This window comes from Myotis nattereri (assembly GCF_964212035.1).
Source record: "Myotis nattereri genome assembly, chromosome: 9".
Lineage (NCBI taxonomy): Eukaryota > Metazoa > Chordata > Mammalia > Chiroptera > Vespertilionidae > Myotis > Myotis nattereri.
The window spans coordinates 22,283,194-22,301,920 of NC_138084.1; the positions used below are offsets into that span (position 1 = coordinate 22,283,194).

Genomic DNA, 18,727 nt, shown 5'->3' on the forward strand with positions numbered 1-18,727 from the left:
TGCCTTTTTTCATGTCCTCTCCTTTCGGTTTTCATTTTGACTGGGCTTGGCTCGATCATCATAAGTCTAGGGTTTTGTAGTTAATTTCCAGCCAGCCTCCTTTCCTTTCATGCCCTCCCACCCCACCCATCCCACCCTCACACCCTGCATGAGGCCACCATGCCTTTCCTAAAAGCCAGCTTTCTTGGTGACTCCCTCCCCACCCTGTACCTTTCAGTGGATGATGGAGGAGGAGGAGGATGTTTTTCACAGCCTCCAGGGCTGGTTCAGGCCCCACAGTCTGGCTTTTTGTGGTCTGGCCCCAATCCCACCAGCTTTTCAAACCTTCCACTGCTCACTGTCACAGAGACTCTGCCCCAGCCATGCCTCCTTTCTCACAAGTCCCTAAATGCGCTAAGCTCGTCCCTACCCTGCTGCTGTTGTCTGATCAGCTCTTCTCTGCCAATTGATTTTCTGAGCCTAGTGCTTGTTTAAGTCCCAGTTCATGTTCCAGCTTCAGGCCACTCTCATGCCTCTCCTTTCTGAGCCTAAGACCCTTTGTCCCAGGCATTGGAAGTTGACACACTACCTTGTGTTCTTGCCCACGGTAATATCCCCTGTTTTTCCCAGCTCTCAAAGCAATGCCAGGCATTTCTCCTTTTCCCCACAGTGCCTCGCACCTCCTTTATTATAACACTTTGCACGTTGTTGTGTAAGTCACCCGTTTACATATCCCAGGGACATCTCTGCCTTGGTTATAGCTGTCTCCCTAGCACCTAGCACCACCTTTGGTCCATAGAAGGTGCTTAATAAATGCTTGTGAAATGAATACCGTGAATGACTGAGCAGAAACCAGGCGTGCTAATAAGCATTTGTCGAATAATGAATTGACAAATGAACTGCAGAATCTCGGAAGGACCCACCCTTGTTGCTTCTTTATCGTCCCAGAGCCTACTGTGGCGCCCTACTGTGGCGCCTGGCACACAAGTAGGTGCTTAAGAAATGGTTGTTGACTGACTGACTGACTGACAGTATGGAATGATACATGCAGTACAGTGTCACACGGCTTCTTTTCTCAAATGCAAGGCCAGCCCTCAGGTAAGCCCATTGACTTGGTTGCTAGGTTAAAGGCGTGGAAACATTTAACCCTGGCCAGTACACCTCTATCCACTGGGATACTTATGCCCCAACAGTATGCCATCTGAGAGGCTTCTGTGGCTTGCACAGTAGCTAGCTTGACGGACACCAAAACACCTCAAATGGAACCAGTACAAGGACCATGAATTCATATTACATGCAGTGCTCAAAGAATTAAATCATGACCACTTAATATTCATTGAATGTCAGCACTGTACTTTTGTACTAGGAAAAACAGGCGAGACACACTCTGCGCAGTGGGTTTTGTTAGCTGTAATTAGTTGGTGATAGAACACTGTTGATACAGCAGTTCAGCGGTTAAAGGGAAGTGGTGTCCGTAGTACAAATGTGAATATATTTATGTGGCTCAGCACCATGTCTCTTCTGGGGCATGAGGCCCGAGCTAGGAGAAGTTTACCAGCTCTTAGTTTTAGGAAAAGGAGAGCAGCCCCGTTTCTGAAGCACCTAGTTAAATCCCGTATGTTTTCATTTTGGTTTTATTGTGGTAACTGGAATTTTGGCTCCTTTGTTCTCTTTTACACGAGATATACCTGGACGCTCTGTCTATAGCCCGAAATTGCAGTTCCACATATCTTTATACGTAGCCTTGCTAATTCTCTTTATAATTGGAGAGATAGGGACTGCATTTATCTTTGCACTAGAGGCCTGATGCACAAAATTCGTGCAAGGCGCTCGGCCCCCCGCCGCTGCCGCAGTAGTGGCCGCCTCCCCTGCCTTGGGTCCCCGCGGTGGGCTGCCTCTGCCCTCGCAACCCTGGCTTTGTCCGGAAGGTCATCCAGTCTGATTAGCATATTACACCTTTATCATTATAGATTGCCTGGAACACAAAATAAAACTGTAAGGAAAAGAACATGTTTTCAGCTACGAAGGAGACGGGGTTGTTTCTGAAGTCTTGTACAAGTTAATAGTGCCATAGAAACCATGCAGCTCATCACTTGGGGATCATTTGGTTCTGTCCCTCTTTTCACACTTGAGGTACAGGCTAGAGGAGGGGAAATGACTTGCTCAGGGTCACAGCTAATAGCCAACCAGCGTGGAGAGAGTGCAGGCAGCCCTGGATTCTACATGCTGGGCTGTTTTTAATGAGGGCTTTTCCGTTAACTAAAGTAGTTCCTCTGAAGACACCTATGTTTTGGAACACAGTCAGTCTCCACATCAGCCTGGACATCCTTGAGCACGAATACTTTTTATCTTTATCAGTATTCTAAAAATCAAGTTCGATGTTGCTCACTCCCTCAGTGGAGACTCCATTCAACTTTGAGGGGTCAGTTCCCAGAGCATTAAAACTTAGAATTTTTTTGTATGATAGTGAATTCCATTCATTTTGAGCAGTCTGTAAATATTAATGACTATAGGAGTTTAGGCAATTGATTTGCTGGCATTTTTAAATTTGTATCATTTTCATTCTCCAAGTGCAGGCATATTTTCAGCTCCCAAAATTAAGTGGTGGGGAAAGGAAGTGGAAGTTAGAAAACCTGAGTTCTGGTTCCACAGAGTGGACAAACCTTAGACAGAATTTTAATAGTTACTATTTATTTTAATGTATGGTTGAAAATCCAACCAGCACATATCCAATTCACGACTTCATGATGCCATTATTTAGGGCAAAACTAAAAAAAAACTGTGCAAAAACTGTAAGAGACAACAAAATCTAAATAATCGTATACATGAGTAGGGCAAAAACCATGAACAGGGAATTTAAAGACATGAAACACAGGATTTGGTCATCTCTAAGGTCCCTTCCAATCCCAAAATTCTGTGATTTTACTAATTTAAGCTTAGTACTTGTTTATTCATTGTTTTGCTAGTGGGTTTTGCTTATCTTTGTCTAACACTATATATAGACTGGGTGGTGTAACATCACAAATAATTTTAGCTTTTCAAGCCATCTAAATTTTCTGGGTAAAAATGAACGCTTTAATGTCACATTGGAAAACTTTTTAAAAATAAAGTCAGTGGAGTGCATATGCAACAACATCAAGATTTTCAAGGGGGATGGTAAATACATTCAGATCCCTCTAAAATGCTTTGTAGGGGTTATATTCTATTCTGACACTGAATTATTAGGCTAATTGTGTACATGAGGCTTTTATTGCACACATGGCCTTAAAAAAGAAACCCACATCATAACAAACCACATGATAACAGCTTTTCTGAAGATCTAGCAATGAAACTTGCAAGGCTGTATGAATTTGTTATTGGAAAAAATAACACATATGGCCAGGAGAGGATTCCATAGTGGAAGCAATAATACTGTCATATTATTTTTTTATGGGTAAAAAAAAAAAAAAAAAAGCCTAATGTGCCAAGACTGAATAAATAAGAATGGTTTATTTATTTGAATATGCAATGAGATATGTAAACATTTGACAATCGAGTTTCAAGAGGAAGATTTGCGGCTTGGCACAAAACCTAGAGACTTGATTAGAAAATGGTTTAAGATGATAGCTCAGGCCTCTAGGAAAGTCCGCCCATGTGTCCGGCACTGTCGACTCTCTGTCGCCTATACTTGCATTTGTCTTTGAGAAACAGCTCACTGGTCCAGGAATTCCCATGGCCCGTGGGAATTCTGACACTGCAGAGGGAGGGCTTCTGATCAATAGGATTGCACCTGGGAGATCACCAAGATTCTGAGGACATGTGAAATCCCATCACACAAAGAATGCTGAAGAAAGTGTGGCTCCTCAACTGGAGTAGAGAAGCTTTCAGGGGATTATCATATGTGTCCTCAGATATTTGAAGGACTATCAGATGGAAAAGGGACTGAATTCTTATTCTCTGTCATTTCAGAAGTAGGGTTAAGGAAGTGACAGTAGGAAATAAATGTGTTTGTTTACTGTGGTTTATGTGCCCTGTACTGTGCTAGGTGATGTGTATGTGACTTTTAATTCTCACAAAGTCTATGTGTAGCTGTTATTATCTCCTTGTAACAGAAGAACTGGAGGTCAGAGAAACTAAAGGATACTGCTATTAATAGTTGTAAAAATACTACTAGCTAGTGAAAAAAGCCTTAACATTTATTGTCTGCTGTGTGTCAGACACTGTTCTGCATGCTCTGAACACGTTATCCCTCTTCATCCTCACAGCAGTCTTATGAGATAAGGTACTATTTTTATACCCATTTTACTGATGAAGAAACCAAGGCATAGGAGTTAAGCACCTTGCTTGGTCTCACACTGTGAATAAATATGGAGTGGGATTCAGAGCCACACAGCCTGGCTGTGTAGCTGAACGTGCTCTACTCTTACATCATTCTGCACCTCTACTTTCTGAGCACGTGCTGTGTGCCAGACCCAATGCTTGACAATTTATATCCCCATAGCAACTTAGCAGGTTAGGCATTATTATTCCCATCCTACAAATGAGAAAAAAAAAATGAAGACCAAAAGAATGAAATAACTTGTCCAAAGTGAGTAACGCAGCCAAAGTTGTTACTCAGTCCTCAGGCTCCAGGCCAAGTCTCTTTGGACTGTGCTCAGCTTTCTCAGAGGTGCAGACTCTGGATCCAAAAGTTTCTAGCAAGGAGAGCTATCAAAACCCAGAATGGGCTGCCCTGGGGGAGGGGAGCGGGCCCAGGACCTCCCCTTCTCTGGAAACCTTGGAAAGAAAATTTATGGCAGGTAGGTAGGAAGAGGGGAGGGTGTTCAAACTTTGTATAAAGCATTGAACCCAGTGGCCCCTGAGGTTTTGTCCAGCTCTGGGATTTTATGATCCCGTGTTTTCTTCTCGTCTTCCCATGTCATCTTGTTTTCCCCTGGGTGTACTCAGATGTACGTGCAATCTCATTCTGATATTTGAATCTGGCTCTAGGGGTTAGATTGCCTTGGTAAGAGACTTACTTCCTGGGATATTTGACATGGTGCCTTGGGGGAAATGTTAGATCATTTGAGAAGTCTGCAGCATAAACAGTAAGCAGTAAAGATGTTAACTAGGAGGGGAAATGTAGCAGGAGGGTCTCACACAATGTGAATAGGTAAATGTTGCCATGGCCATCAGGCTCCCCCTTACACACGCATTTACAGTGAAAATGTTTGTCTCTCTTACTTTTCAAAGTGTTTACCAAATGCTCAACTTGGAAATAGTAGCTTCCCTAGGGTTGTCTCGACTTTAATTATATTCACTGCAACTTGCCTACTCTACTAGACGTCTTATTTGCAGCTCTGAATGTCTTTGGGTGGAAATGTCTTCCTTCCTATCACCCCCCAGGTGACATTTGTCATGTTATCCTGCAGCTGGCTCTGACAGGCTGCACCGTCTTGTCTTCTGGTACTTAGTCCTGTGGGTAACAAAGGATATCAGTGTTTCTGGGTCAGGGGATGTATATAAATTCCACATTTGCATCTTTAGGCCTTCCCCTTCCCCAGGCCGCTACCTAAATCAATTCTCCATGTCTCTCCTAAGTGCCTACAAATTGTTTCTCTTTGATGACATCAAGTTGGTGGTGGTGATAGGTGAGCCTTCTCCGCCACTGTTTCTGTATACTTCTGACTCATTTTATTTCAGTTGAATAATAAGACTGTTATGCCCAGATTTCAAGATTCCCAAGAGCCCACCAGGGAGCCAGCCAGTCCGATGCAAAAGCAAAGAGTCCTTTAATACAAGCTAGCTTGTGCTCCCCGTCCACCACACTCACCCACACAACGGCAAGCCCAGTGGCTGAGAGAGCGAGGCCTGATGGGACTGTGGGTTTTATAGGGGGGTGGAGTAAGGGCAGGAGAGGGGACTGTGGGCCCCGCCGATTGGCCAGGCGCCAGTCGGTGTCTCATTACACAGGATGTGGTCATAGTGATGGCGTGCACTTCCCTTGATTATCATTGGCTAGTCCAGAGAAATCCTGGGTGTGGCTAGCAGAGGCTTCTTCCGGGAAGAAGCCCTGCCGAGCACATGGCTCTGTCCAAAAATGGAGGACCCAGGGCAAGATGGAGGGCACAGTCCTAGCCTCCTCCCCCCACCCCCCCACCCCCAGGGCGAGCTGAGCCCGGGCTCCAGGGGCCAGTCTGGTTGCCGGGGGTACAGCAGATCGGCCAGTTCCAGCCCAGATAGGAAGTCCATGTCCTCTGTCTCGTCCCCGGGGGCGCCGGCGATCGCCTCCTTAGGCAACCTGGTAGCCCCCCCCTGCTCCCGGGAGGTCACCATATTGATGCCGAACTTAGTGCGGACACCCGATTGGCATAAGGTCGCTGGCTCTTCCTCCACCGCAGCTGTCGCGCAGGTCAGGTCCCGGGGCGGCGAGCGGATGGTGGCCTGCGCCGGGCTCTCGCTGCGGGCTGGGGCTTCGGTGCCCGAGGCCGTCAGCAGCATGGTCAGGCTGTGCCTCACGGGCCCGGCCGCTGGCCCACGTAGGCCCCGGCCTCTCCGACCGGGCCTCGAGGGCCCCAAGGACCCCCGGCCCCAGCGCGGGTAAGCAGGGAGTCGATCACAACGGCGGCGAGGCCCCGAGATGACTTGCCCTTTCAATTTGACCTGCAGGGTCCATAACAGAGGGAGGGAGTGCCCAGGCCCGGGCCCGCAGTTCCAGGCAGCAGAGAACCACCCGCCGCGTGGGGGGTCGTGTGCAGGTGCGGCGCGGTCCCAGGAGAGCCCTTCCCGCCTCTCGGAACCACCATCTCATGCGTTTCCGCCGCCACCCTTTCAAAGACATTTTCTCCCTATTTTCTGTCTTCTGTTTTTTTTTTCTATTCCTTGGCTTTTATTTCATGTTCAATCTGTTGGATAGTTACTAGTTTCTCTGGAGGAGGTGGCGGCATGGGGAAGGAAGTTTCAGCCATTCAATAATTGGTGTTCCAATAGTCTTGGAAAGTTATTGCTCAATATAGACCTAAGCTGGGAAACAATTTTAGGTACCACATGATGATTTGCTTCTTTAAATTGAGTAGATTCATAGAACAGGGACCTATTCACAGGGAAGGGTTTGTATCTGTGCTACCTTCTGTGTAATACATTCAAAATGATGACTGTGACATCCCTTTGATGAATTCGGATGGGCTCATAAAGGATGTTGATGCACTACTTGTGCCCGTAGCTTATCTGAGTTACTGAGGGGAACTGGAAACTAAAGACATGCATAATATTGAATTTATGTGTTTAAAGTCCAGTGGTTAATTTATTTAATTTTCATTCAGATGTGGGTGGGCTGAGTAGAAATGTGCATGGTCCCATTCCAGTGAGCGTCCTAACTGTAGGTTGAGGGATAGAATATTACCTGTCGCTTTCAGAGGGTGACAGGGTCTCCTGCAGCAGGGAACAACCCAATCATTCATTCTCTGAGTGAACTACTTTTGTAAGACAGGGTATCATGATAAGATTAGAGCCTGCGACTGATTGGAATAGCCTCAGTACAGGAAAAGAAGGTACCAAACTTCTTCATACATTTTTAGAAAAATCAACATTGGATACAATCAGGAGCATTTCCCGGTTACTTACAAAATTCAGTGGATTAGTGCATTTTCTCCATGGTAACAGCATTGTTAATTTCTAACCTTTACAGGGAACATCTATTCATTTTTTTGCAGAAAGTAAACTTTCTTTTGGGTTTCCAGTTAGATCCACTGTGTTAACCAGTTCACAGTCCTTCCCTGTCTTCTTCCTTCTTTCTGTCTTCTTCAAGCTCTTTCTTCTTTCTGACTTTCCTTCTTCTCTGTCAAAGATAAAATAAAATTAAAAGGTAAACTGTGAAAGAAATGCAAGACCAATGAGGATGTATACGGATGTCTTTATTCCCCTCACTACAATTGCATTGTTAAAATGGGTTCTTTCTTTTGAAAAAGTGGGAAAAGGAAAGAAAAATTAAACCAAGCCTGCAGAGCAAGATGTATAGGGATTCTTATGTTGACTTTCCGTGTGTTCTCTGCCGCATGTTAACTGTCAAGGGTAGGGCTGTGATATGAAATATGATATGAAATATTGGTCCTTACTTAACGTTTCGCATGGTAATCTCTGCTTTGCATGTTTGCTTCTCTCGTGACCTTGTCTTTACAGCTATAACTGCTTCTCTTCACCCATGATCCAAAGTAAGTGTGCATTCCTACAGAGAAATTAAAGGAAGCTGTCAGCATAGTGTTAATATAGTTAAAGCATCCTTAACTCTGCTACCAGCCCTTTAAATAATTAAAACTGTATGCTTGAAGAGCCAGATTTGCATTTCTTTACCAAGTTTATTTAGCACATTTTGTTACACTCAATTAAATGAGAATGTTCTGTTTCATTTTCTTTGCTTTGGGTTGATCATTTTGCCTTTTGATTCTTATGCCCTAGTATAACTTCACAGTGCTTAGGTCTCTAAAACTATACATATATTAATGCATATGTGTATCTATAGACACTCATTAAAAGGCTTACTCTTGTACTGAATGGAATCTCTGCCCAAGGCATTCCAAGCAGCCTCAGGTGTTAGTGGGGCTACAGATAATTTGTTGTGGTAAAGAACGAGCTGACAAAGTTTTTGGACATCCAATGAATGTTGTGTGTTTTTTAAAAGCTATGTTATTTTGGCATCACCTTCCCTCCCCACAATTTGATTTGAGAATCTCTTAGCAAACACAACAAGATCCTAAGATTCTTGAAAATACAAACGGTTCTGGAAAGGATATTAAATATTAGTACTATCTAATATGTCTCTCCACATCTCAGTTGGCAAAGCACGTGCCGTGTTCTTCGTAAATTAGTTCATTGCCTGACTTATGCATGTTTAAGAAGGAATAAATTAGTTAGTCATTTCCTAATGAGTAGTGGGATCAATTGGAGCATGATGAGAGACAAAATAGCATAATTTTGCTTCCCCAGTTGGGGTTCAGTATCCCTAACCTTCACCATTAATCATTCTATCAGTTTCCTGGGTTAATTCCACCTCTGCCGTAAGGTAGTCTTTTTAATTTTCAAACCAGGTAAGTAAAACTTTTTAAATTTGCCCATTGGGATTGTAGGTGGGTGATGCTATCTCCTTTGCATTCAAAAGTGTCCCCTCGTTACAATGGTCCCTTCTGCCGTTGCATCAGTTTGTCTGGGTGCTTTCACGGATATCAGTTGGTATGTATGTGTGATGACAATTACGAGGGTTCTAATATATTTAACTGTTACGGGATCTGTTATGTCTACTTTAGGGTCGACCCCATCCCATATGACACTCCAAAACCAGCGGGCCACACGCGGTTTGTCTGCATCTCAGACACACACTCCAGAACAGATGGTATCCAGATGCCTTATGGGGACATCCTTCTCCACACAGGCGATTTCACCGAGCTGGGACTGCCCTCAGAGGTTAAGAAGTTTAATGACTGGTTAGGTAAGGAATGATTGCGTTCTGGCGCCCCCAATTAACCTTTCCCGTCCGAGTGTCACTCACTGCGTCCTAATTGAATTAGAGCACTTGGAAGCCAGCTCAGCCATTTCTCGTATGATATGCCGTGGTGTCTAGCTTTAATCCAATTCTGTTAATTAAAGATGAATTTTTAGATATTTAATTTTACTGTGCATCCTTTCAGAGCCTGGCCTCGGCGGCTCTGGGGCAGAGGGATGGAAAGCTTTGAAACCAATCTTATCTACTCATTCTGTTTTAATGAGGGCATTCATTGGCACACAAGAGACCTAGAATCATATTTTTAATTCATTGGCTCTGCAATCTTTCCCAGATATGATGAGCAAAGATGTACAAATGACCTACTAGCAAGAGAATGTTTCTAAGGAGAGAAGGAGCATGTAAAAGTCTATGAAGGGAAGGTCCTAGCACAGTGTAGCTGAGAGCAGCTTTCTAAAGAGAACCAGAGGGGTGTCTTAGACCCCGGAAAATATAAAATGACCTGCTGTAAAACTCTAAAAACCTGGAGTATGAAACCTGCCTCTGCACTTTGAAAAGTGTAATGGCAACTTTATGGTTACTGTAGAGGCCCCTCACTGGTCAGGGTTATCGGAAGCATGTTGACTCCTAGGTTAGGCATTGCCAAATATTAACATTACAAGGCAATCATGGGGTTGGCTATTCATAGCTAGATAAGACGACAGATCTTTGTTAGAATCCACTTAGGTGAAGGAAAGAAATGCAAGGGTTCTGAGATTTTAAAGTATCTAAAGATAGTAAAGAATTATAGAGTAGAAAGCAAAAACCACTCTGGAAAAAATAATGTCATGAATAAATATGTCAGCCGACAAAAACTATGCAGAAATTCAGGTTGAAATTTTAAAGCATGGTCAGAGAAATTTTTAAATAATTGAGAAAATGTATATGTTAATGAAAAATTCATTAAAAATAGTTAAATATTAAAAATTAATAAGTATAACTAATAATATAACTCTTGAATTTTTCTGTGCTCTTACACATCAATCCACATTTTATATGGTTGACATCAGACTACATATCTGTTCTTTTACTTTTGGTTATTTTCATTTAATAGTATCCGTAAGATTTTAAATGATTTTGTCTAATTTTCATATTTATCTTTTGTAATAGCAACATGACATGTATATGGTTCTATGCTTTTATTTAATAAAACATCCCTCTATAATGAACATTGCAATCAATAACAGTTTTTCCTCTGATAGCTAGCACTGAAATGTGCATTTGGTTTGTATATGTCTTTTTGCTTCTATTGACTTATTTCTTAAGCTAAAATAAAGTATGAGTTAAATTACTAAGTCAAGGATATGAAAATCTCTCTGGTTCTTGTTGTCATCTTGCTTTCCATGGGGGTTGTAGCTGTGCATTTAATTAACTGAATGAATATACCACTTTTACCACAGTCTTGGCAGCATTGGATATTGGAGCTTTATTTTTTGTGCTGGTTTCATAGGTATTCAATCATCTCATTTAAAACAGCCACATACCGTGATTGCCATTCAGCATAATCTAGGTTTTTACAGCTGACTCAGAGGTGTAGAGAAGTTAAGTGACATTTCTCAGCGTCTCCATGTAGCAGAAGCTAGGTCTATAATCCACATCTTTTCACTTCTCTTTTGCCTCTGTACAATTTGCCTTCAAGTACTATCATCTCTTCATTTTAGCAACTTTTATTTATGAGCTACTAGCAGGCAAAATTATTTTGGGTTGAATTTTTGACATTTTTAAGATGTTCTGTGACAACTGAACCTCAACATAGAAATGATCTGGCTGCCTTGACAACATTGATTTGTGCAGAAAGGGAATAACACAGTGGGAAGTGTTCACAGAAATATAAGACAAGATAGATCCTGGTTATAATCTTGTTTAGCCACTGACCTTGGCCAACAAAGTTAACCTCTCTTTTCCCCTTGGTTTCCCTGTGCAGAACAAAGGATTAATACTACCTGTCTTTCTGGATTGTTGTGCAGATTAATCAGTAAATGATTGCTGCTAGTAAGTTTTTGTGGGCCATTAATAACTGAATGGGGAATGTGGTGCATGAACCATCAACAGATATTTAGAGGGTAAAAACAAGAATAGATCAGAGGAATTATTTAGTAGGTTAGAAGTCAACAGTGAGATATTTTATAAGGGAAAGTACTTCATAAATGGAAATGTGCCGTAACTAAGAAAATAAAATGATAAGGAAATAAAATGTGGAGATCCAGGTGCCTGGTCCGTTCCTTCTCTTCCTGTTTCCTCTCTGATCTTCTGAGGCAGGAGGGCGAGGTCTTAGCTGGGGGTGCAGAATGTAAGGCCAAAGGAAGGGAGCCCACTGGGATGTGGATAGAGGAGTAGAGATCCCACAGGGAAGGCCAGAATCGTGCAGTTACCCTGGCAACCTCATGGTGCTCGGAAGGAGAGATGGTGTGTGATTACACTCTACCCATTGGCTCAATTGGGAACCTCTCTACCTGAAAAAAATACTTCCAGCAACAGCTGCCAGGCGGCCTGGCAGTGTGGAATCAAGGATCAGATCAGTTAGGGCTTATGCCATAATAGGGTATCCAACTCTCAACCAGCATAGTCCTCAGATTCAGCAGCTACTTAAGGGTCTAATGAATCTTTAACTGATTTCCGTCTTTCTACTCTAGTCTAGACTACCCTGATTTTGGAAACAACCTGACCGTCCCTAAGCTCCTTTATTCTCCCAATAGACTCATCTGTTTCTTCTACAGGCCAGGCACTCCTCTATCTCTACAACATCTAAGGTTGTGAATGTTATCCCAGTTTTATAGATGAGGAACCTGAAGCTCAGTTGGGTTACCTTACCCAAGATCATTTAGAGCAGCGGTTCTCAACCTGTGGGTCGAGACCCCTTTGGCGGTCGAACGACCCTTTCACAGGGGTCGCCTAAGACCATCCTGCATATCAGATATTTACATTACGATTCATAACAGTAGCAACATTACAGTTATGAAGTAGCAACGAAAATAATTTTATGGTTGGGTCACAACATGAGGAACTGTATTTAAAGGGCCAGAAGGTTGAGAACCACTGATTTAGAGGATAAGTAGCTCAGAGAAGCTAAAAAAATCCACCCAAGTGCACTCAATTCGTAAACCTGGAGTTGTCTTACCCCAAAGCATGAGCCCTCTTCCTTTATCTGTCTGTGATATGAGTACTCTTATGGCAGCTGGGAGGCTCATAGATCTTAGGCTTGAACTAAAATGCCATAGCTTCTGGCAGGTTCAGGTGGAAGTGGAGTAGCTGTTTGATCATGTTCTGTTATTTGAGAGATGTATTAAAGTCCTGCGTGCCTAGAATCTCACCCTGACCTACCAGCTGCAAGGCCTGAGAATCCCATCATGAGTTCCCTGTTGGTTCAGAGATGATGGATCCTGGTTAATATGGACATATGTCATCTGGCAGGTGTAGCACATAACGTTATTAATACAAAGTAATTTATGGGCTAAGCTAGCATAGCACAGGACCATAAGAAGATAGAACTCAAACTAGATATAGCTAAGAGGATGGAGAGGTGGTGTAACTTATAACGATCAGGAGCAGCTGGGAAGAGCCAGCGTTAAATTCCATACCCTTGATAAATTGCTTAATATTCTGAGCCTTGATGTCCTCATTTGTATAGACTTTGTGATAAAGCTTGTATCATTCTTAACACAGCCCTTGGCCTACGGATGACTTCCAACAGATTTTGTGGAGGGAGACAACAGAGCTAGTGTCAAAAAATCCAAAAGGCAGACACTAGAAGGTTCTGGCACTATGATTTTAAAAGATTTAGAGTGGAAGACGGGGCACCAACAGGTATAAGAACAGAGGTTGGAAAGAAGCCTCCCTCTGAACAATTATACTAACTGGTCAGAATGTTAGGACTGTAAGAGGCTTGGAGGTCCCACCTCCAAATTCAGTAGAAGGGGAAACTGAGGCAGGAGAGACATTAAATGAATTGTCTGGGGCCACTCAAATAATGAATGGCCAAGTTGGACTTGAGTCCAGCTTAAATGAGGAGGGATTGGACTATCATGTGTTGTCTGGGTGGTGGGGTCTAAATACTCGACCCCTCCCCACCCTTCAATCACGCGTCATTTCATGCAGTCCTCATACTAACTTATTTAGTAAGTATTAGCTTCTGATTTTTACTTATAAGGAAACTTGAGTCTTGGTGAAGTTAACTTACCTCAGGTTATCCAACTAGGAGGTGACCTCCGGATTTGAACTTGGGTCCACCAGACTCCACTTGCCAAGTGTGTTCTTCTGTCTTTCTCTATTCTCAGTCGGGGGCCTGGGATCCCTACTGAAGGGACCATCACCTGGGTAAAAGGTTGTCCTTTGACTAACAGCCTCCTTTAACACAGATAGGCACACTCAGCGTCTCAGATGGGTTGATGTCATGCCAGAGGTGTTTTTGTGGAACAGCCTCTGTCTTCAATATTGCTAATCTGCCCATGGATGCTGCACAAATGAGCCTTAGGAAATCTTATTTGATTGCACATCCACCTTCTTATTTCCACTTTTATTTGCCCCTAATTTCTTCCCATTCCCCAAATGCCTGTGCCCTTTCACACTCTTTCCCTTTGCAGACCCCGTTCCTACTTCCTGGAATGACCCTCCCTTTAGGAGAACTCATTCATCCTTTCTGCCTGAAGAGCTGGTTGTTTCCCTTAACCCATTGGTCAGGCATGTGTGCAGCCAGCCCTTCTCATAGTTGCTATGTGATTGTCTACTTGTCTGTCTCCTAACCATTGCTCTTTGTACCCCCACTTCTGAATAAAGGGCCTGGGATATAGTGGGGAACACCAATGGTTGTTGAATCTCTGAGTGAATGAATGAACTTAAAGGTATGATAATTTTTTTCTGCTTTGCCTTTTGGCTCAAACATTAAAAATATACAATTCTTTTTTTTTTAATATATTTTATTGATTTTTTACAGAGAGAGGAAGGGAGAGAGATAGAGAGTCAGAAACATCGATGAGAGAGAAACATCGATCAGCTGCCTCCTGCACACCCCCCACCGGGGATGTGCCCGCAACCCAAGTACATGCCCTTGACCGGAATCGAACCTGGGACCTTTCAGTCTGCAGGCCGACGCTCTATCCACTGAGCCAAACCGGTTTCGGCTACAATTCTTAATAGAGATATGCTGTCTTATCCTCCTTTCTCTACATTTCCCTTCTCTTCACTTCCTTTTCCTTTACTCCTCAGAGTATAACAGCCAGTTGGCTATTGTTCGTCATTTCTTTATACTGTGCAGGAATACTTAAAAAGGATTTGTCGTTGTTGTCGTTTTGTTTCCAATATTATAATTAGAAAGGCAGGGTTCTTGGGTGGCCTCTTCCTTCAGCTGAAATTTTATATATAACAATCTAGTCAGTCAAACTCCAAGGCCATGAACTTTTAATTATAGCTTTTCTTTGGTCTCGGTTGTCATTAAATAGCTCTGAACTTCGGTTTCTCCAGGCCTGAAAGGAAGAGAGAGAGAGAGAGAGAGAGAGAGAGAGAGAGAGAGAGAGAGAAGAAGAAGAAGAAGAAGAAGAAGAAGAAGAAGAAGAAGAAGAAGAAGAAGAAGAAGAGAGAGAGAGAGAGAGAGAGAGAGAGAGAGAGAGAGAGAGAGAGAGAGAAGGAGAGAGAGAGAGAGAGAGAGAGAGAGAGAGAGAGAGAGAGAGAGAGAAGGAGAGAGAGAGAGAGAGAGAGAGAGAGAGAGAGAGAGAGAAAGAAAGAAAGAAAAAAGAAGAAAGAAAGAAAGAAAGAAAGAAAGAAAGAAAGAAAGAAAGAAAGAAAGAAAGAAGAAAAGTGCTTCCAGCCCTACTAGTTTGGCTTACTGGATAGATAGAACATGGGCCTGCAGACTAAAAAGTCCTGGGTTCGATTTTGGTCAAAGGCACATGCCAGGGTTTCGGGCTTGATCTCCAGTAGGGAGCATGCAGGAGGCAGCCTATCAATGATTTTCTCTCATCATTGATGTTTCTATCTCTCTCTCCCCTCTCCTTTCCTCTCTGAAATCAATAAAAATATATTTAAAAAAAGAAAATGCTTCCAAGGAAAATCTTAAGAAAGGGATTATTCATATCTGTAGAAGCATTGTATTAGACATGGTTGTAACTGAAACACACATCCCCGATCCTAGACATACAAATCAACTTTGTCCCTTTCACAACAATCATATTGGGAGACTGTGTTTCTTTCCAGTGATTGTGCTATTGGCCCAGAGTTTTGGAGCTGGGCTTTCAGAGAAGCTTTCACAGCCTGAGCTATTTATTTTACTCTTAGAATACGTGTAACATATGCTCATAGAGATACCCTAGCAAATAGAGATACATGGAAGAAGAAAACAGAATCACCCGTGGCCAGAGATAACCACTGTTAACATTTAGTGTGGCTCTTTATAGACTGTTTTCTATTAATACATATGCATACACACAACACATATTTTTACCAAATAGAGAGATTACAGTAATACCATGTCATAGTCTGTTCATCTTAACACTATATTATAAATAACTTTCTACATCAATTAATATGGCTACATCAATAAGTAAGACTCCCCCCCCCCCAAAGAATACTTTCAATATAAATAAGATACATATACATTATAAAATTTTCAGTATTTGACATGTGCAAAGCAGAAAATATGCATTCTTCTGTAATCCTCTTTTTCAGAGTAATTACTATTTGGTGTATAGCATTTGAGAATTTTTTCTATTTTCTATTTCTATGTTGAATATCCTTAATAGTGGCAGTCTTTATGCTTTAAGGATTTTTTTTTTTGCTTAATTACTATTTTTAACTTATTTTTTATTTTTAAAATTTTTCACTACTTTATTTTACCAAACAGCTTTCTTTCTTTCTTTCTTTCTTCCTTCCTTTCTTTCTTTCTTTTTTTTTTTTTTAAAAAAAAGAGCTTTAGATTTTATTTTTCTATTACAATTTACATTCAGCCTTATTCTGTATTTGTTTCAGAGGTACGGTAGAGTGGTTAGACTTGGCAAAGTATTCCCTCTGATATTTCCAGTACCCACCTGGCACCATGCATAGTTATTAAACATTGATTATATTCCCTATGCTGTACTTTATATCCTTTTGGTTATTTTGTAACTTCCAATTTTAGTTTTTAATCCCTTCACCTCTTTCTTATTATCCTGTAACTTTAAAAAATGTAGCACGTCATGCTCTGTGTCAGCATAGCATCCTGTTGTATGGGTGTACTCTAATTTATTTAGCTCTCCTTATTACTGAAGACCTAAGGTGTTTTCATTCTTTTATTATTACCTACACTGGTGTGATGAACATCCTTCTTGCTCTCTCTTTACAAACGTCTTTTATTATAGTTGTAGGATATCTTCCTATAATTAGAAACATTGCTCCAATTGATACATACTTTAAACACACACACACACCCTTTTATTATGTATTGTCAAATTTCCCTCTAAAGATTCCCCATAATAGCCTAAGCAGTATTTAAGAATTTGTGTCATATATTTTTGAATCTCCTTAGTGGCAGAAAACCTTCACCTTGTAAGGGCTTCTTAAAAATGACTACAAACTCTTTTTCTAATTGTGAAATCTTACATATTCTTTGTGAAAAGTATAGATAATGTACAGAAAAAGTATTAAGATCACCAGTATATCCTACAAGTCACAGATCACTGTTAACAATGGGTGTATTTCCTGTTGTGTCATGTGTGAATGCACATGTATCCAGTGTTTACAGGTAGTGAATGGTCAGTAATGTTACCTGCTGCTAAATTACATTATCCAAGTGTGCCAGTGCCATGACTCCTCCTTCCTGCCCTGTCAGTGAGTTTTTCTTACTCCCTGGGAGGGCAGGACTTTAGGGAGAGCGGCCTTTCAGTCTTTTGTGCCCCAGTGACCTGAGGCATGTGGCCCAGTCTGCCTGTGGAGCAGAGAAAACGGTGAGCCACGTGGCCCTGCCTGGCCACCAGAAACGTGGCACCATCTCCTTTCCAAGCATCCCAGACCCTGACACACATATATGCTTTTAGGTTCTAATTAACTTCTCAACGACACCGGAGGGGCCAGGCCTCCACTTTCCTATCCCTGTTTCAGTCTCCTGTCATCTCCCTTCTGCCCCATTTTGAACCTGACTCTCTCCCTCCTCCCTCCTTGTCACCCACCCTCCTCCTCTGGAAGTCACCTCTGCACAACAGCTCCTGTCTTACAGACTCATGTGCACCAGGCTGCGGGCAAATTGCAGCTGCTTTTTCCAACTCTGACACCCCATGCTTTTCAGGCATGGTCTGCACATTTAAGGCTACTGATTTTTGCAATTGCACAAAACCAGTAGGAACTGGAGCTTGTGAAGTGGGCAAGTGGAGATGGACAATCTCCAATTTAAAAAAAAAAATGATATAACCTAATGGCAACTGCAGAACAGTTCCCAGAAAAGGCACTTCAGAAGTGATTTGAGCAGGGGAGCCTCGCTGGAATGGTTATAGCGACTGAATAGTCATAGCTAATAAAGAGGCAAAGGTTTGAGGCTTTAATTAGATGACTCCCCAGGACTTGCAGAGGAGAACCTACCAGAGTTCCTTATAGCCTAGAATTCTCTCACTCGCATTGTCTGGAGTTTAATGTCAAAGGAGTTTCTTAATCATTAACTTGCTCACAAAAACCATATCTAACATGCTAGACTTTTCAGTTTGTGATTCATAATTTGATTTCCCCTATTACCATCCTCAAGTTATAATTTATGTAAAAACTTCTCTTTCTATGTCACGCAATTATTTAGGGTGTTATTTTGCATTCAGTCTGCTTCATTCGTATAACTTGTGAAGCTACACTCTGACAAAATTGCTTATGCAAGGAAATTATTTATCATTAACAAAGTAAGTTTGTAAAAAAAAAAATAAAGAGATTCTAGAATTTCCAAAAATGTCTATGAGTTGACTGCATATCCTATTATGAGGATACAAATGTCCCGTTTTCTTGTCTGTCATATATTTGTTTAACCCAAATAACAGATTCATGCTTATTATCTACTTGTCTTTCTTTATGTTAAAGAATCTTTTATGCTAAAGTGAATTATCTCATGGTCGTATTCATAGGTAAGTACTTTTCCTCCAATAAGAACAAAATTAACTTGAAAGTATAGTTCAATTTTGATATAGAATTATGTAAAGTACTTAAAAAAGAACATAAATACAGAATAGTTGAATATGCTCAAAAAAGTAAGACTGGACTTTGTTTCATTAGAAAGGATTGTTAGTGACCGGAGGACATGAGGCTAGGTCATTTGTGATC

The 18,727-nt window shown here is 41.8% G+C and overlaps 1 protein-coding gene across 5 annotated transcripts in view; it reads left to right on the plus strand.

The window, feature by feature from the left end:
• Positions 1-18,727, plus strand: part of MPPED2 (metallophosphoesterase domain containing 2) — a 169,927-nt gene that overhangs the window by 42,953 nt on the left and 108,247 nt on the right. For 3 of the 5 annotated variants that reach the window (XM_081099567.1, XM_081099568.1, XM_081099569.1), the window contains exon 3: positions 9,237-9,418. The exons of the other annotated variants lie outside the window; for them this stretch is intronic. In XM_081099567.1, the coding sequence (XP_080955693.1) occupies positions 9,237-9,418 (182 nt within the window). The remainder of the gene's footprint in view (positions 1-9,236; positions 9,419-18,727) is intronic. 5 annotated transcript variants of the gene reach the window in all.